The 20,907-nt window shown below is 44.1% G+C and overlaps 1 protein-coding gene across 4 annotated transcripts in view; it reads left to right on the forward strand.

Annotated features, from left to right (window-relative positions):
* LOC131139957 (neuronal PAS domain-containing protein 3-like) overlaps positions 1-20,907 on the forward strand; it is a 146,340-nt gene that overhangs the window by 68,577 nt on the left and 56,856 nt on the right. For 3 of the 4 annotated variants that reach the window (XM_058089929.1, XM_058089930.1, XM_058089931.1), the window contains exon 4: positions 19,695-19,978. In XM_058089929.1, the coding sequence (XP_057945912.1) occupies positions 19,695-19,978 (284 nt within the window). The remainder of the gene's footprint in view (positions 1-19,694; positions 19,979-20,907) is intronic. The other variant, XM_058089932.1, reaches the window with a different exon arrangement.

The raw sequence follows: 20,907 nt of genomic DNA on the forward strand, positions 1-20,907 counted from the left end.
TTTAGCACCATACATTCATTCATTTTCTACCGCTTTTTCCTCACGAGGGTCGCAGGGGGTGCTGGAGCCTATCCCAGCTGTCTTCGGGCGTAAGGCGGGGTACACCCTGGACTGGTGGCCAGCCAATCACAGGGCACATATACACAAACAACCATTCACACTCACATTCATACCTATGGACAATTTGGAGTGGCTAATTAACCTAGCATGTTTTTGGAATGTGGGAGGAAACCGGAGTACCCGGAGAAAACCCACGCATGCACGGGGAGAACATGCAAACTCCACACAGAAATGCCAGAGGGTGGAATTGAACCCTGGTCTCCTAGCTGTGAGGTCTGTGCGCTAACCCCTAGACCACCGTGCCGCCCCAGTTTAGCACCAACATGTGGTTATTTTTTTTCTGGTCAGGAAGACATGACAACATTTAAAGATATACACACACGTGTCAAATTTGGAAGAACAAACTTCATCCTTTCTCTCCAGCCTTCTTCCTCCTTGACTCCCCCCCCCCCCCCCCCCCACACTCGTCCCTCCCCCTGTTGACCTTTGCGTTAATTGACCCATCAGTTGCTCTTCTACAGTTTAGTGCTGCAGCTTTCACTTCCTGTCAGAGACTCCACATCTGCTGCACCAACACACACAAACAACCGTGACCTTTGAGCAGCCCGACACCCACACCGCTTTGTGTGTGTGTGTGTGTGTGTGTGTGTGTGTGTGTGTGTGTGACTGAATGCTGCTTGATGTGTTTATGTGTGAATTTATAGCAATGTGGAGGATTGTGTGTGTGTGTGTGTGTGTGTGTGTGTGACAATCTGTTGCATGTGTGACCCGCTCCAACACCTGGTTATTCATTATGCATGCAGAGAGCAGCAGACACCAAAATGCCACACTTCATGAGCCAGTCTACAATCAACACACACACACACACACACACACACACACAGCTTCATTCATGATATCATTGTTGCGTTACACTGTATAATGTTGTTTATGTCTTATAAGACCTACTTAGATTAGTTATTTCAGTCCTTATGAGTGAGACATGTCTAATTTGGGGGATTTGCGTGATGTGGATTTGGGCTCTTTTGAAAGCTAACAAGCTGAATTTAGTTTCCCCACCAAAGTCAGAATTTCTACGTTACGAGCACTAGTTTTAAGTTAGCATATCGTTTTTCAAGAAGGTGCCTTCAAAATATGGAATTTGTGCTTTTTTTGGTGCCGGGTGGCGAGGACCACACCAGCCCGCCGTTGTGTTTATCTACAGAGGTGGAGGTGCATCATGGCGTCATTTTGGGTTTTTTTTCCCGGGGCTCCTGACGTCGCTAGCTCGTGTACAGTAAGTCGTGTATAATGAACTCAGGAAGTGATTATTGATTGCTTATTAAGCTCTGCTTCTTCCTACTCGGTTGTTGAATTGTGTAACCGTAAACACGAGATGTACTGCAATGTCACCTGGAATACATGTTTAGACCAAACGGATTGGTCGAGAAAGCTCCGCCCACCAACAGGGGGTTGAGTGAGGTTTCGGTCAGAAGTTCAAAGTTGCGTCATTGCTAACTGAATTTGATGCTATATGCTATATGTCAGATGGAAATGATGTGTACAGTGTCTTTACAGAGGTCAGGCTTAGTGTGCAATTATTACTTAATATTACCGTATTTTCTGGGCTATAAGTCGCTCCAGAGTATAAGTCGCACAAGGCCAAAAATGCATATTTAGGCAGAAAAAAACATACATAAGTCACATTTTTTGTATGTCTAATTTAATTTTCTAATTTATTCCAACAATAAAAGAATAAATAAAAGAATATAGAACAGGCTGAATAGGTGTAAGATATGCTAACACAATGCTTATTCAGCTACACTAAAAATAAACATGAACACAAAAGGTGTTCAGTGTTTGTGTTATGGGTGAGTTTTTGTCAAAAAAATGCAAAAAAATCCAAAAAAATGTATCTATGATTTGTGCTTTTCCCATAGTTCACACACCAAAAAAATGTATGATTCATGTTGATATCGGAAAATTGTTATTGTTATATCGGTATATATACGGTCGGGACTGGAACCAATTAGCCGCGATAAACGAGGGAGTCATGTAACAATGTCATGTATTGTTATTAGGTAATAACAATACAATTAATGGCTAATTAACCTAGCATGTTTTTGGAATGTGGGAGGAAACCGGAGTACCCGGAGAAAACCCACGCATGCACGGGGAGAACATGCAAACTCCACACAGAGATGGCCGAGGGTGGAATTGAACCATGGTTTCAGCCCATACAGCCCATAACATAATTTTTTTTTTCATGTATAAGTCGCTCTGGAGTATAAGTCGCAGGAACAGCCAACCTACGAAAAAAGTGTGACTTATAGTCCGGAAAATACGGTATATATTATGATATATTATTTGTCTGTACCATTGCCAACATAACAGGACATAGATTTTTGTCTACCATTCGTGTTTATGAAGCCCGTAGTTATGATATTCATATAGTGGAATGATGTATATGAGTCCAGTCTCTACAAACTAAACTTTCCAATATCGTTTAACACGCCGAGGCATACAAACTAAACAAGGGACAGGAGAACTTGGGCTTCATCATGAAAATAGTAGACGGGGGAGGGGTGGCGTCGGAATGGCGAGGGCTTAACTTCCTAGCAGAATATGACATCATTTTTCTATTTGAGGCCTTTTGTGTGTGCGTGTGCACTCAGACGTCGTCTTTACACAAAGTCAAGCTGCGTCTCAGCGAGACTAAACGCTGCCAGAGCGAGCAAGCGAGCCGAGAGCGAGAGCGATGAAGAAGAGTGAGGACAAAGAGAAAAAAAAAACTAAAGCAGACAGTCAATTAGAGCGACGGCGGCCATGATTGCGTCTCAGAGCGGCGGGAGTCTCGTCTTGTTATGATCCATCTCGTCTCTTTGGAGCAGCTGATGTTTTGATGACGCGGCGTGCTAGCCGGGCTAATGGCGTCCTCCGTTATACTCGGGGAACACGTTGACCCCGACCCCTACCTGTTGCCTCCAAATCCTGAATGAAGGCGGCGTCAGGGGTCAAAAACTGCATGATCAAGTAGGACAAGGTCATCTAAGGTCGGTCCCACAGGTACGCTTCCTGGAAAGACGAGGAGGAAATGATATCTTCCGGCGCTCCGATGTCGGTTCTGATTGACCTGTATGCAAATGCAACTGTGGTTCCTTTCCAGTGGGATGTTCCAGTCCACTCCAAATGTACCCACTCTAGAACCCAGCAGGCCTCCCGTGGCTGGCCTAAAAGACCGAAGCCACCGCCTCTCGCCGTGCACTCTGCCGCTAACTAACCAGGAAGTGATTTGGCGGACTGGGCGTGTGAGATGTTTTGATTCTCCCGTCTGGGCGTGCGGAAAAATGGAGTGGCAGAGCGAGCGGGAAAGCGGCGTAATTATAAAACTAATTACCAAATGCTGATGATGCCCGCAGGCTTTGCATAACTACATTTAGACGAGGAAATTGCTTTCAGCGGCCGACGCGTGTGTTTTGTTTTTTCCTTCTCGCCGTGCTCGTCCCGCGCGCTGTCACAACCCAAAGAGGGAAAATAATCACCATGGAAACAATTACCGGAAACCCCAATAGTCTTTTATTTTGTTGGCATACACAAGAGCGCTGCGGGGGATGTTGTTATCCCACAAAGTGTTGTAATGACACAAAATAGTTCCTTGTTTGTGTTGACTGAAAGACGTTACAATTTATTCCAACGCGGCCGTGCTGAGACGCTCGTTTTTGAATCCGACTCCCCTCGGTGGCTTTTTTTTTCTCTTGTTGAGAGGAGAAGCTAATTTACGAACAGCAATCATCTTCACTTGCCGCTAATGAGCCACATTGAACCTCTGTGATCATCATGGATAGAAGTCATGTCCACGAGATGGTTGGTCACGTTACGATTGTGGACTGAAGAAACCTTCCCGTTATCGACTTTGACTTTCCTACGGAATGGGAGCGTTGGCGTTGTGGATCGGTTTGGGTTGGGGTTGGGGTGGACACAGGAGGACATGTTCTATGTTCGTTGTTGTGGTTCATGCTGTAGGGCAGGGGTCGGGAACCTTTTTGGCTACAAGAGCCATGAAGACCAGATATTTTAAAATGTGTATCTATGAGAGCCATATACATTTTTTTAAACATTAAATGCAATAAAATGTGTGCATTTTTATGTAAGACCAACAGTTTTAGATATAATGGGCTCTAATTACGTAGACCAGGCACACTACCCCACGCCAAGGGGGTGTGGCCAGCACACTTTCGTGAGCAGCGCAGTGTCTAATAATAAATCAAATACTTGCTGCCATTAATGCAACTTCTGCTGCTGCATGGTTTTGCACCATACTCCGTATATTTCATTCTTTTGGCCATCTTTGGCCATCCACTGGCTTCCCGTCCCCCAACGCATTCACTTCAAAATTCTTCTCATCACCTACAAAGCCCTCCACGATCTGACCCCCCCATATCTCACAGACCTCCTCCATCCACATAATCCCCCGCGTCCCCTTCGCTCCTCAGACTCCAACCTCCTGGCACTCCCCTGTAAGACCAAGCTCCGAACCTGGGGAGACAGAGCCTTCTCCATCGCTGCCCCCACTCTCTGGAACTCTTTGCCCCATTCACTCCGTGCTTGCCCTGACCTTCCCACCTTCAAAAAACAACTCAAAACCCACCTCTTTAAATTTGTTTTTAATGTCTAACCTTCTATATCTGACTGCTGTGCCCCGCCCCGCTTTTTTAACTGTGTACTAACCAATGAATGTTGTATTTTGGTGTGTCTTTTATTCTGTTTACTTGCTTTATTCAACTTCATTCTTTTGTAAAGTGTCTTTGAGTATCTTGAAAAGCGCTATACAAATAAAATGTATTATTATTATTATTATTATCTTTGCCAGAAGGCTTGGTTCTGCAGCTTTAGCTAGGTGACTATTTGACTAAAGGAGGAAAGTTTACATTTACATCTTAATGACCGAGGTACTTTACCGCATTACCCAGTAATAATCGAGTTTTGGTGTTTGACCTGGTAAATATCATCAGGAAAGATGGATATGGTTGGCCGTATTGCAGTAGAAAATAGATGGACGGATTAAAATGCATAAGAAAGTTGTTGATTTTTAATATTTTTAACAGTGATATCTGTGATGTTTACTTTAAAATGTTAGCAAACATACATTTTTATTGTGGTAAATGCTTGAGAGCCAGATACAGTCATCAAAAGAGCCCTACCTGGCTCCCGAGCCATAGGTTCCCTACCTCTGCTGTAGGGGCTGGACGGAGATTGGACATCTGTCGTAGTGGCATGAACAACTGATTCGGCGACTGGTAAAACCTCCTGTTTCCAGTAAGCGTCACTGGTTCTGGTCCCGGTGCACCATGAGGTCTTTGTGAAGGACGCCGGGCCATTAGAGCCGATGTCCTTGCTAACCCAGTTACGTAGCTAATGTCCTTTCCTAATCTGTTTATGCCGCTTGGCCCACGCTCCAGACAAATGGCTTTTTATTGGCTTACGTGCTGTTGACTGTGCGCCACTCAGCAGTCAATCATCCGCCGGCATGTTTCAGAAGCTTTGATTCCCGATCCAAAGCGACACGAAATGCTCATGTTTGAACAAAGTGAAGTATTTCCTGTCAGGTGTAATTAGCTTGTAGGTCCCAGCTGTGATGTATGTTGCTAATTAGTTAGTGGTCCACTCCAGCGCTATGGTTTGCTTTTTATAAATCACTTAGCTCGCCGCCACTGATGAGGTATCAAACAAAGTGACCGTGTATTGTATCCGTGTCGATGCGGGGCTTTGGCAACAAAACGTCCTGTGTAAATATTGCGTAATTATAGTCGTATATAAAGTAGAAATGGACGAGTGGTTAGCACAGTCAGGAGATTGGGAAAACCTGGGTTCGATTCTCCACTTTGTGGAGTTTGCATGTTCTGGGTTTTTTCTGGGTTGTGGGTTTTCTCCGGGTACTCCGGTTTCCTCCCACATTCCAAAAACATGCTAGGTTAATTGGCCACTCCTAATTGTCCATAGGTATGAATGTGAGTGTGAATGGTTGTTTGTCTATATGTGCCCTGGGATTGGCTGGCTGGCCACCAGTCCAGGGTGGACCCCGCCTCTTGCCCGAAGCAGACAGCTGGGATAGGCTAGTCAACTAAACTGCCATGTTCTCATTCCTACTATCAACAAGTAAGACAGGTTAGTCTTAGCACTACATTAGCCACGTTTACATGAGGAGTTTTTCTCTTTCCGAATGGAATCTTTCCGAATGACCTTTCCGAAAACATTGGTATCCATGGAAAGGAATATTCCAATCTCTTGTCTACATGCGCCGCTATAATCAACCAGAATAGTCAATGGGGCATGCCCAGTAAAACGTAAACATCAACATCACGTGATACCGACTTCCTTGAGTTTTTCTTTCACTTGTCGGAATAACTCCGTATTCCCAGTTTTTCCTTCGTCCAGTCTTGAAATTGAGTTTGGATCAAAAACAAACTTTCCTTAGCAGTCCAGTGCCGATTGCTGGCCTCCATTTTTAAAAGTGAAGAACGTCTGGATCTGCGTGTTACGTCATATCTGAGCATGCTCTGAAAGAACGCACCCGGGATCAATTTAAACAGGAAAAGATCAAATTCAATCTTGATAATATTTTATCATTAAACTCAGGACATGTTTTATATAGATATATATTTTCTTTTTAATAATAAAGTATAGAAGGGTTTAGATTGTGTTCCACAGATGGCGCTAATGCACACCAAAGCTGCTTGCCAACCGCCAATAAACAACAGAAGAAGAAGAACGCACCCTGACAACTTTCCGTTTGAGCGGGTACAAGATACCTCAATCGGATTGGGAAAAGGAATATTCCACCCCCGTGAATCCCATTAAATGGTCATTGGGATTGGCACTTTTCTTTGGGAATGAGGCGTATACAAAGGTTACATTCTTTCCAAAATAAACTGAATGGAATTGGAATATTTGGAATATTTGGGTCCATGTATACGTGGCTATTGGAATATTTGGGTCCATGTATACGTGGCTATTGGAATATTTGGGTCCATGTACGTATACGTGGCTATTGGAATATTTGGGTCCATGTACGTATACGTGGCTATTGGAATATTTGGGTCCATGTATACGTGGCTATTGGAATATTTGGAATATTTGGGTCCATGTATACGTGGCTATTGGAATATTTGGGTCCATGTATACGTGGCTATTGGAATATTTGGGTCCATGTATACGTGGCTATTGGAATATTTGGAATATTTGGGTCCATGTATACGTGGCTATTGGAATATTTGGAATATTTGGGTCCATGTATACGTGGCTATTGGAATATTTGGGTCCATGTATACTTGGCTATTGGAATATTTGGGTCCATGTATACGTGGCTATTGGAATATTTGGGTCCATGTATACGTGGCTATTGGAATATTTGGAATATTTGGGTCCATGTATACGTGGCTATTGGAATATTTGGAATATTTGGGTCCATGTATACGTGGCTATTGGAATATTTGGGTCCATGTATACGTGGCTATTGGAATATTTGGAATATTTGGGTCCATGTATACGTGGCTATTGGAATATTTGGAATATTTGGGTCCATGTATACGTGGCTATTGGAATATTTGGGTCCATGTATACGTGGCTATTGGAATATTTGGGTCCATGTATACGTGGCTACAGTGAAAGTCCACACACCAGGAACTAAGTACACGGTAAAGTGTACTGACGGAAGAATTCCGTTTGAGACATGGACATTTTACCTCTAAATAAGTCCAAAGGTCACTTTCGATCTGCAGAAGTGACTGTAGACTGGAAGCGGGGCTCAAACGACGGGCTCGCCAAGGAGGCTTGTTGGTTTCTCCATCATTGTTTGGTGATGTCATCACATTTCATCATTTGTAACTAAACCATAAAGACATGCCTTCATGGCTAGTCTGTCACCTTCAGGACGACCTTGACCATGCGGAGCGTTCCGCTGCTAAAACCACTTTTCAGCTGAGCAAATATTCACACACACACACACACACACACACACACACACACACACACACACACACACACACACACACAGTAACGAGGCTCCAGTCTAAACGAAGGCATTTAATGGCTTTATAAAAGCTAACAGGGAGAGTTGGAGGACACACAGATGAATGATCAACTGGAGGGTGGGGGGGGTGGCGGCGGCGGGGCGGGAAGCGAGCCTGTGTTTGCTGGACTGTGAAGTTACGCCGCAGTTTGAAGGCTCGCTAAGCGTCCGGCCCATTTGCTAATAACACTCATAACACTCCGCCTTCTCCTTCCTCCCTTTGCCCGATGCTTCCATCCATCTCCATCGCCATCGCCATCTCCATCCTCGTCGTCATCTTCATCTTCATCAGGACCACAACGGAGGCAGATGAAGTCATTGTACTGCATCCCTCCCAGAGTCACAGCGTACTTACAGTACTTTGAGTGTGTAGTACAGCCGCTGTTATTTCAAGTTGGCTCCGCCCCTTTTGTTACGTAGCCAAGATGGCGACTATTGAACGAGGTAATCTCGCCATTTTGAGTGGTTTGAGTGCAAAACCCGGGTTTTTCCTCCAAATTCCGAGTGAAAGTACCATGAGTGCTCCATGGCCCGATGTTGTCCCTGCCTCCTTCACCGACTGACTCCGCCCACTGCCAATCAAAATGTAGCACCAGCGTAGTCACAGATGTAGGATGAAGTTCACGCTGACGTCTCCCGTGTCCCTCGGAATGTTTGTCCCCTGTCAATCAAAGACTTTAATGTCTCTGAATGGACTTTTTGTCGTCTTTCAAAAGTGAAACTTTCAACGCACTTTGATGCTTTCTGATCATTTTAGAGTCCTCGAGCTGTCCACTGGTTGGTCCCCACTTGGGGACAGTGGGGGGGGAGGGGGAAGGGGGGGCGGTAGATGCCATGTTTGTTAAAACTTAAAATAATTAATGTACTGTAAACAAGCCGACATGAAAAACACTTCATTTCTCACTCTTGTCACACCATTGCATCACTTACAATTACACACACACACACACACACACACACACACACACACACACACACACAGTGAATGTATTTTGTAGTTTTTAGTGCGTAGGAGAGTTTATTGCAGTCTTATCAGCTCTATATCGGTTGTGTGTGTGTGTGTGTGTGTGTGTGTGCACATATTCCCATAAGAACTGTGCCTCAGCGCAGGGATGAGCCTCATACATCATAGTTGTACTGTACAGATAGCTTATCACACACACACACACACACACACACACACAGTTATTATTGTTGCTGTTTTTTCATTTGCAGGCTTGAGATAAAACAAAGATTGGATGTGATTGTCAAGCATGTTGCCAGGAAGCAACCTGTTAGTTTATCATCTTACATTTTAATAGGACTCCCATGCGTGTGTGTGTGTGTGTGTGTGTGTGTGTGTGTGTGTGTGAGGCCGTCAGAAGATTTTAGCTGTTTTATTAAAAATATTGCTGTTTTTGTCATGAATTTTAGTTGTATTTAATGCCAACATGTATTTAATGTATCTTTATCTAATGGTTATTTTATACCTTTTATACCTTTTGTTTTGGATCTTAAATGTTTTTATATTTTTACACATGCTTATTTTAGTTTTTATTAATGTTCTTATATATTTTAATTTTTATGTAATTATTTCTATATATACTTTCTACATTATTATTTTTTATGTTTTTATATTTTTTTATCCCATATATGCAGTGTTACCTCAGTGGGGGCTCACTGCGCTGGGGGCTGGGGTGTCTCCTCTCGTGGGGGTTACCGACTGGGGTGGCTGGGAGCTCTGTGGGTCGCCTGCCTACCTTTTGGTGCTATATTCTATGTATGAAAAGTGCTGTACAAATAAAGTTTGATTGATTGATTGATTGATGTAGATGAGTAGCAAGCTCCACCCACTAGGGTTGGGCATTGTTTGAATATGAACGATTCTTTTTCTGATGCTGATTCCTTGTTTGGGTTCCGGTTCCTAATGATTCTCCGTTCCAATTCCGATGGGTCATAAAAGTTTGTAGTTGAAATGAGGTGGCTCTTTTTGGAGGAAGTGTCTGAACTTTTTCATGAATTGTTTACACTTTCACAAAGGATGTTTATTTTTGACAAATAGTACTTTTTTTCTGCCTCAATGGTAGTGGAAGCTATTTTTATTTTAATGACGCCCTTATTTTGTTAACACAATGAAAGAGTATATAGCCCGAAGCGCTCTTATTTTGAATGCTGGATTGTGTTGTGTGGGTTGAGGAGGTCCCTTGACTGTAGTGTACTTAAACTAGCATAGCCTAGCCCAGGGGTGGGCAAACTACGGCCCGGGGGCCACATCCGGCCCGCCAAGTGCTTGAATACGGCCCGCCTGTTCTTTCCAAAGTATTTAATTTAAACTCAGCATACAACCTTTTGATGGTTGAAGTAGCTGGTGTATCAATTTCCTTATTTGATGTGGTCTGTTGTTTACAAAATGCTCCTAAAAAAAGGGACACAACCACATAATAATAATAATAATAATAATAATAATAAATATAAAAAATATATATTTTCCAATAATATTAAATAAATAATAATTATATTAATAATATAATCAATAAAATATTATTAATTATTACCATTAATAATATTAATTAATAATAATATTAAATTAAAAATAATTATTAATATTAATGATATTAATTAATAATAGTACTAAATAAAAATAATAATAATAATCATTATTAATATTATTATTATACATTTAATTTCTAACACACTTTATATCAAATAAATAATTTCAAAGTGCACATATAGCAGATGGCATGACACTTTTACATGTAAAACGTGTGTGAAATATACGTGTAAAGATTTACCGTTACGTGTAAAATATTATAGTCTGCCCCCCCCCCCCCCCGTCAATGTTGTTAAATCAATGCGGCCCACAAGTCAAAAAGTTTGCCCACCCCTGGCCTAGCCATAGCTCTCATCCTTTTATTTACAAAATGTTTTACATTATTATCAATATTTATAATCAAAATAAAAATATTCCAATGATGATCCCAGGAGAATGGGAATGTTACTCCTGGTTCCCATCGATGCTGGAGACTGGATGCCCGACCCCTTCTGCCCACTAATACTCCCAGGCTGGTTGGGTGGATAGATGGCACATCATGTGACTCTCAGGCTTCTCTACTTCCTGTTTGCGTGTGCGCTCATGCTATCAAGCTGCCGTGCTAATCGATTGGTAGCAACATGTGTGAAGCAGCATCGCATTAGTCAATGTCACACACTGTGTGTGTGTGTGTGTGTGTGTGTGTGTGTTTGCATGTGTGTCTATATGTGTGTGCTCCTGCAGGTGGAAGCTAAATAGAGATGTGCTAAAGCTAACAGAAACACATCTAAGCTAATACGACGCATGAGCATGCTATAAACATGATGTTGCGTTCAAGGTCACATGAGGAGGCATTGACTGGCCACCATGAGTTTCGGATCAAGGAGGGCCGACCATCTTCATCTTCACCAATCCAGCCTTATTTATTACTACGCGTAAGAAGCCACGCTTGGCCCCGCCTACAGCTGATTGATTGGTTAGTGGGAGGAGCCAACAAGCCCTTTTAATCCTTCAGAGCCAACACTCCCCGTGTGTGTGTCCGTGCGCCCTTTTAGCACACATTCTGCTGTTCCACTGATCCCCGTGCGGGTATTCAAGGCTTGTTCGCTTCACCGCTGGGGCGCCAGGGCCCCCTACCTAATTACACCCAGCGTCTATGTGTGTGCGTGTGTGGTACAGTAGGCTGCTTCCTAATTACTGTCTGCTCCCTCTATTCCCCGCTGCCAATAACGTCAGGCCTCGCTGAACTCCCTGTGTGCGTTTGTGTGTGTGTGTGTCTGCTGTGTTGTGTGATCATGTCTATCACGGTCGTGTAGATGAGCACAAGAAAAGTCACTGAAATTTCAATATTGGATTTAAGAAAATGGTGTACCTAATAAAGTGTCTTTGTGTACTCTTCCTGTTTAGCACCATTTAAGACGGGGGTGTTCAAACTGAGGATGCGGGGACCGATTAGCTACGTACATTTTGTGCATTAAAGATGTTAAAACCAATCTCATGTCGGTCAACATTTTAGCTAACATCTGAGCTTGGCGTTACACGTGACAAAGCTTATTAATGTACTACTAATAAATAACCCAGGCTGCACGGCGGTTGAGTGGTTAGCTAGGAGACCCGAGTTCAATCCCACCCTGCGCCATCTCTGTGTGGTGTGGAGTTTGCGTGGGTTTTCTCCGGGTACTTCGGTTTCCTCCCACATTCCAAAAACATGCTAGGTTAATTAGCGACTCCAAATTGTCCATAGGTATGAATGTGAGTGTGAATGGTTGTTTGTCTATATGTGCCCTGGGATTGGCTGGCCACCAGTCCAGGGTCGACCCCGCCTCTAGCCCGAATGAATGAATAACACTTTTACAATATGCCAAGGGTCCATTCAAAATGAGCTCCAGCCTTTGGACACCCCTTATTTATTTTAAGACGGGGGTGTCCAAAGGTCTTTTACGGCCAAGGACCGCATACTGACAATCCAAAGGCAGCATGGGAGAGGGGGCATTTTGATGTTTTTCAATTTGTAAAAATATTTTGGGCTCTAATTTTGTGGCGCAGCACAAGATGGTAATTTGGTCCCGACGCATGCGCAGCCAATTTCGTAATTTGGTAGACTGGACTGCGCCGAGATGGGCGTGGCGGCGCACCAGGGGCGGAGTCCATGTTTTCAGCTTGGTGATGCGACAATTTTGTGACAAAACAGCCTGACCTGGTCTATTCAGGGTGCAGGCGAAGCGCAGGCGAAGCGCAGGTGAAGCGCAGGCGAAGCGCAGGCGAAGCGCAGCCGAAGCGCAGGCGAAGCGCAGCCTAAGCGCAGCCTAAGCGCAGCCTAAGCGCAGCCGAAGCGCAGTCGAAGCGCAGCTGAAGCGCAGCTGAAGCGCAGCCGAAGCTTAAAGTATGATGCCAACCGGGGGCGACTCTACACTGGGAGATGGTGGGGTACAACACCCCCGTAAATACCATCAAAGGTTCTCCTATTTGGCGATGTAGAGAGGAATGCTGGTGGAAAACAAGCAAGATGGCTGCCAGGGACAGGAACAGGAACAGGAACAGGGTCAGGAACAGGAACAGAAACAGGAACAGGAACAGGGACAGGGTCAGGGACAGGAACAGGAACAGGGTCATGGACAGATGACGTGTCCACCAGGTGGCCCCATTCCTGAGCATTTAAAGGCAACGAGAGGCGTTCATTGATTGGTTAAGATTCGGCTGTGTTAAACCCTCTCACGCCTTCTCCGTGAAAAAATGTCCAAAGTCCTTTTGGAGTCGGAACAAAAGAGGCTAGGCGGATAACGAGGTAGCGAGCCGCCGCCACTGACGGCTAAACAAGGCATGTAAACAAAGACGCAACGTTTGATACGTTTGACAAGGGAGCGATCAAACATGTAGACACGCATGCCGATCGTTTTTTGGGATGGGCTTTGAACAGCATTTATCAGCATATGCCAATCACAAATCTCCCGATATTGATCAGCGGCTGATCGATCCGAGCGTCCGTAGTATAATTATTTGTTTGTTGGTTCACTTTCATCGATTCATCTTCGCATTGGTGCTTTATTCTGATGACTTCCTTGACTGGGAATGTCGGAATGGAAAATGACTCTTTATTTTATTTTTCTATTTTATTTATGTGCGTTATTTTTAAGAGCTTGTGTGTGTGGCTGTGGGGGAGGGGCTAGTGGTCAGTCAGGCTGTTAAAATTCATTGGAGTAATGAGCACATGGATTATTAAGCACGAGTGCTTGTGAAATGTTAAAGTGGGAGAAATATGCCTTTAAAAAGACACTAATTAAAATGAAATAAATTCAAATGCCTGCAGCGCTAATGACTTTTTAAACAGCTCAGGGAGTGTGTGTGTGTGTGTGTGTGTGTGTGTGTGTGTGTGTTTGTTCACGCATCTGTATGTTCTGACCATCATCCCCCTGCTGATGTCATTTCCTGTCCGATGGCGTCTGAGAGGAACGTCTTAGCTGTGTATCAAATTACTACACTGTGTACACTGTGTACTGTTCGCGATTCAGCACTCGTGTACGTGCAAATTTGCCGATTTGTGGTCAGTTTATTATTTATTAGCACATATTAATAAATGATCACCAAAAAGAGACTAATATAATATAATGTAAGCAGTCGTCCCTCGCAAATCGACCTCAAAATCTGCAGCAAAATGAACATAAGCTAATATACGGTAAGTCGTTTTACAATTATAACATTATTATATGGATTATATGGCTATGACTGTCAATCCCATCCCGTTATACATTTCATACTTTAAAATGTGGTTAATAAGTGTGTGAGGCATAAACCCAAATTTAGCTTGTTAGCTTCCTTCATCACGATAATAACGACAAATAAAGCAGGAAGAGAATGGGAATTGGAGCTGAATGGAATATGATTATTATTATTAATAATCACTTTTTTGCAAATGTTGATCCGAACATTTATCACAGGATTCGGAGCAGAACGCCAACGTCAAGCTAGCAGAAGGGATCTGGAGGGGGTGGAGCCAGCTGACGTAAAGTATGGTCACACCTCCATGTAGAAGCATAATCAATTTTTTTATTAGAGTGTCAAAAATAAAAAAAAATTATGGTTAATTTATGGTTACTGGAAATCATCATTTGCTTTCTTCTTCTTTTCCTTCTTCTTCCCCGAACAAAGCAAAATTTGTTCTCAATCAGAAATCAATCTGATTACTCTCTGGTTCTACCATATCTTACTTATTGTGTGGAAATATGGGCTAATAACTATAAAAGCAATCTTCACTGGCTAAATGTACTGCAAAAAAAAGGCCAGTAAGGATAATTCATAATGCCGCCTACAGAGAACATACTAACTCCTTATTTGTAAAATCACAAATACTTCAACTTGCTGATATAGTTCATCTTCAAACAGCTAAAATAATGCATAAGGCTAAAAATAACCAATTAGCTAAAAATGTCATCTAATACTTCTCTACAAGAGAGGAGAAATATGATCTCAGGGAAGAAGTACATTTGAAACACTTCTATGCCAGGACTACGTTAGCGTTAGCATAGCAGTCATGATGTGCTATATACAGTAAACCTCGGATATATCGGATTCAATTGTTCCCACTGGTTTTGTCCGATATAAGCGAAATCCGTTATATGCGTATACCGGAAAATGTCCGTTTTACGCATATATCGGATTTATATCCGGTATATGCGTAAATGGGATTTTATCCGTTATAAAAAGGCACTTCCTTGACTATGTTTCCAATGTACCTGGACGCGCAGGCAACGCTGCAAACGCTGCAAATGACGTCGTATAGCGGCCTGTCACGATTCGGCGAATCGGAGCGCCACGATGCGGCCATCCGATATATGCCAGGGAAATTTCATGGAAATGCATTGGAACGGGACTGGAGATTTTGTCCGAAATAGGCGAAATCCGTTATAAAAAATCCGATATATGCAATGAATTTTTATTGGAAATGCATTACAGAAAAATCGCTTCTTTTTTATCTGTCTGTTGTGAGCGAATTTCCGATATATCCGAGTCCGATATATCCGAGGTTTACTGTATATCACTATATTGACACTTACTATGGTACACATTATGGCATTGGATTCTCATATCACCGAGTACTTTGGTACGAGGTACATTTAAAAAAAAAAAAAAACAAAAAAAAAACTTAAACTGTATTATGGAAAGCAGGAAGTGAACAAATGTAACAGTTAGTGATTGTAAAAGTACCAGATGGAGGGGTAGGATTTAATAAGCTTTGCTTCTTCCTACTCCTTTTGGACATGTGGAACTGGGAACTGATTATGGGATGCATTCAATTGTAATCTGATGCATGTTCAAATGAAATCAAACCATTACCATTCCCAAGGGAGTTTTTCCTTGCCTCCGTCGCCTCCGTGCTTGCTCATGTGGGGTTGCAATTGGTTCTCTATCTTCATTTGTAAAGTGCCATGAGATAACTGCTGTTGGGATTTAGCGCTATGTACTGTAAATAAAGTTGAATTGAATCCCCCCCCGTCTGCCCAGAGGCTCGTGTTGATGGTTGGAAGTGGCCATCAAGTGCACTCATCATTTCGAGGGCTTTGAATGCAACATACAGGTAGAGTGCATGGTGCTTTTCAGTTCCGAATGCACTTATGTACTTAAAAGACTAAGTATAAGTACATAAGTACACTAATTTAGACAGTACTGGTGTTCTGTCAAAGACAAAACACGTATTTTTTGTTGTCTTAACAAGAATGAAAAGTTGAAAGTGAAGTCGATCAAAGTGAATGACTCCCACTTCTTTTATTGCCAATATTCCTCCGTGTCCTCTCTCTCTCTCTCTCTCTCTCTCTCTCTCTCTCGCTCTCTCTTTCTGCATGCTAGCTTGCTTGGTTGCTTCTTGACAAATTGGCTCTGACACTGCGCCAAGATGGCCGCCCTCTTCTTGCGTCCTCCCTAATTGAATTGGCAATTTGACTAACAGTCGCAGGACTTCCTCCTCGCCTGGCATGCATCTCACACGCCGGAGCTCGCCGATTGTCCTTTATCGCTATAACGAGACCCCCGCCACGTCCCCCGTCGTCGTTGCGTCGCGGGATTTTTATCGACGCTTGATGATGCAAGTGCGCATCAGTTAGCGACTTAGCAGGGAGTTAGCTAATGTAGGTTTACTCTCTTCATGCAAGTCAAACTTCCCAGGACAGTAACTGTGTCGCACCGTGTACCAACTCAACTTTGTTGTCTTTAAACCGCAAACTGTTTTTACACACACACACTCATGAACACACACACACACACACACACACACACACACACAGCCCAGCAGCGTGGCCGCAGGGCTTTTATTGTCGGCCAGTTGTGTTTTTATTCTTTTTATTCCGTCTTTTCATGACGATTCCATCTCAGCTTGTCCTCATCTTTGTCTTCTGTGATGATGATGAGGATGAGGATGATGATGATGATGATGGGGATGAAGACCTCCAGAGGTCCAACATGACATTTACTTTGGGAGATGGAGATGCTTGATGACGTGCTTAATGGCATCTAAGTGTGTTGCATTACAACAAGAGGGCTTTAAATGTGTCCTAATGAGGTCTGTGGGGATCCGGCAGAGACCAGAGAACCACCTCGGGGCACAAAAACGCTCTTTCAGCCAGGGTTAACACTGCCCACATACACACACACACACACACACACACACACACACAAACACACACACACCTGACCTGTCTATCTGCTCTGCGTGTACCTTATTAGCATGTAGCTGTGTGCTAACATGTAGAACAAAAGAGGACCAATAAACAAGTAATGATGAGGATGATGAGGTGCAGATCCCACTCTGGCGGCACGCCTCTGTGGAGCCGTTGTTTGATCCCTTGTAAAGTACAAACGATTGGACACGTACTTGTACTTGTACATACAAGTATCTTAGAGTTGCTACAGTAGCTATAGCGATAGTACAGAATGTACATTTTCCCAACAAGAGGTGATTTTCTTCCATCAGTGCAATATAGGCCGTGTCTTTTATATCCCAAAACGTCCTTATTAGCGTCCTACTAGCTTGCTACGACATGGAAATAGGAACCGGAAGTCAGCCCTGCCTCTTCTTCAGCTCGTCTTTCTTCTTTGTCGCCCCCTCTCTCTTTCAATGGTGAATTGCAACCAGGAGACACAACTTTATGTCAACATTTGGGTTGCCAGATAAAATACCAGCCAACCCCCTGCCCTACGTCTCCACTGTACCATAATAAAAAAATACATTTTATTTTACATTTAGAAAAGTTTAGGAGCCCCCCCCCCCCCCCCCCCCCCCCCGCCCCCCCTTCCTCTATAGAGCCAAGATGGTGACTATTTAGGGCGGTAAGTGTTCATCACTGCACACTCACCTTATTGACCATGTTGAGTGCACCACCAAGGGACTGACAGTGTACTGAAGTTTGTTGTACTTCTCAGTGTAAAAACACTCAAAAGATTACGTGTAAATACGTAAGAGAACCATCTAACACAGAACACTTTGTTTCCAAATGTGGACAGAAAATGGTGGAAGTGGATTGATTTGGGCCTAATTCAAAGGCATTAAACAACAATCTTCACCGGTGGTCAGGAGTCAGTGTGGAGTCAGTCAGGAGTCAGTGTGGAGTCAGTCAGGAGTCAGTGTGGAGTCAGCAGTCAGTCAGGAGTCAGTGTGGAGTTAGTCAGGAGTCAGTCTGGAGTCAGTGTGGCGTCAGTCAGGAGTCAGTGTGGAGTCAGTCAGGAGTCAGTGTGGAGTCAGTCAGGCGTCAGTGTGGAGTCAGTCAGGAGTCAGTGTGGAGTCAGTCAGGAGTCATTGTGTAGTCAGTCAGGAGTAAGTGTGGAGTCAGTCAGGCGTCAGTGTGGAGTTAGTCAGGTGTCAGTGTGGAGTCAGTCAGGCGTCAGTGTGGAGTTAGTCAGGAGTCAGTGTGGAGTTAGTCAGGAGTCAGTGTGGAGTTAGTCAGGAGTCAGTGTGGAGTCAGTCAGCAGTCAGTCAGGAGTCATTGTGGAGTCAGTCAGGAGTCAGTCAGGACTCAGTGTGGAGTCATTCAGCATTCAGTCAGGAGTCAGTCAGGACTCAGTGTGGAGTCATTCAGCATTCAGTCAGGAGTCAGTCAGCAGTCAGTCAGGAGTCAGTGTGGAGTCAGTGTGGAGTCAGTCAGGAGTCAGTGTGGAGTCAGTCAGGAGTCATTGTGGAGTCAGTCAGGAGTCAGTCAGGACTCAGTGTGGAGTCATTCAGCATTCAGTCAGGAGTCAGTCAGGACTCAGTGTGGAGTCATTCAGCATTCAGTCAGGAGTCAGTCAGCAGTCAGTCAGGAGTCAGTGTGGAGTCAGTGTGGAGTCAGTCAGGAGTCAGTGTGGAGTTAGTCAGGAGTCATTGTGGAGTCAGTGTGGAGTCATTCAACAGTCAGTCAGGAGTCAGTGTGGAGTCAAGTCAGGAATCAGGAGTCAGTGTGGAGTCAGTCAGGAGTCATTGAATCAGTCAGGAGTCATTGAATCAGTCAGGAGTCAGTGTGGAGTCAGTCAGGAGTCCATGTGGAGTCAATCAGGAGTCATTGTGGACAGTCTAAGTACTGAGTGGATGCTCTGTCTCATTGTCTGTTTCCACGGGTTGTTGCTCCTCTCACTTCCTGTCTGTGAAGGCTGGAGGATGATCAACAGTCTAACCCGAAGGCACGCCTACGCCTCTCTTTCGCTTTCCTTTCCTTTTGTCTCGTCTCACAGTCGCCAGGCCATGGAAGCACAAAGTTGACCATAATGTTTCATCCCGCCATTTTGGTTTTCCTTCTCCTCAGGAATCTTATTGTGAAGTGTCAGTCTTTTATTGACCCATGTCAATCAACACACACACACACACACACACCATGTGGGGAGGGGGATGATGACGTCATCATTTAAGACAGGATGCATGTCTGCAATGCATCATGGGACTTGTTCAGCTTGTCCTCTCTTATTGTCCTCACGTCATGTCTCCTCTTCTCCCCAGATATGAAGATGTAGCGTGTCATGTTAGCACACGCCACAATTAGCATGATGCTAACCTGTCGCAGTGTTGCACAGCTGACCTCACTGGTTCCTCTTGTCCTGTGCAATGTGTGTTTGTCAAGCCAGGCTGGCTCAACGTGTGTGTGTGTGTGTGCGTGCGTGTGTGTGTGTGTGTGTGTGCACGTGTGTGTGCACGTGTGTGTGAGGCTTTGCTCGTTTCAATGTGTCCGAGTCTCACCGGTCTTCTTCTGTCCTGTCCTGTGCTTTCTCTCTCCTTGTGTGTGTGCACGTGTGTGTGCATGTGTGTGTGTGCACGTGTGTGTGTAGCTATCGGCAACCAGCGGAGGAGGAGTCCCAGCACCATTGCCTCGGAGATCTTTGAGCCTCACCTGGGCAGCCACATCTTGCAGGTAGGACCAGGACAAAGTCTTCCTAAGCCCCGCCCACCACCAAACATGTTGTAATGAACACGTCAAGCCGATGGCGTCACCAGCCAGGCTTGATCACGCTTGTGTTTTGTTTGTTAGCTTGTTAGCGCCATCATCCCAGGATGAACAGCATGGCTCCACCCTCAAATGTTCACCTTTTATGATGTTCAGCACACCAGGACATCCTGACTCATGGAATCATGAGTCGTCGTTTTCTTGCTACGTTATTTCATTTTCCTGGGAATTTTGGTTTATTTTATAGTACAGTAAACCTCGGATATATCGGACTCGGATATATCGGAAATTCGCTCACAACGGACAGATAAAAAAGAACCGATTTTTCTGTAATGCATTTCCAATAAAAATTCATTGCATATATCGGATTTTTTATAACGGATTTCGCCTATTTCGGACAAAATCTCCAGTCCCGTTCCAATGCATTTCCATGAAATTTCCCTGGCATATATCGGATGGCCGCATCGTGGCGCTCCGATTCGCCGAATGGTGACAGGCCGCTATACGACGTCATTTGCAGCGTTTGCAGCGTTGCCTGCGCGTCCAGGTACATTGGAAACATAGTCAAGGAAGTGCCTTTTTATAACGGATAAAATCCCATTTACGCATATACCGGATATAAATCCCATATATGCGTAAAACGGACATTTTCCGGTATACGCATATAACGGATTTCGCTTATATCGGACAAAACCAGCGGGAACAATTGAATCCGATATATCCGAGGTTTACTGTAGTAGTAAACACCTCCGGTTTCAAGTGGTTAGCATGCAGACCTCACAGCTAGGAGACCAGGGTTCAATTCCACCCTCGGCCATCTCTGTGTGGAGTTTGTATGTTCTCCCCATGGGTTTTCTCCGGGTACTCCGGTTTCCTCCCACATTCCAAAAACATGC

Source organism: Doryrhamphus excisus, chromosome 13 (genome assembly GCF_030265055.1).
Source record: "Doryrhamphus excisus isolate RoL2022-K1 chromosome 13, RoL_Dexc_1.0, whole genome shotgun sequence".
NCBI classification, from domain to species: domain Eukaryota; kingdom Metazoa; phylum Chordata; class Actinopteri; order Syngnathiformes; family Syngnathidae; genus Doryrhamphus; species Doryrhamphus excisus.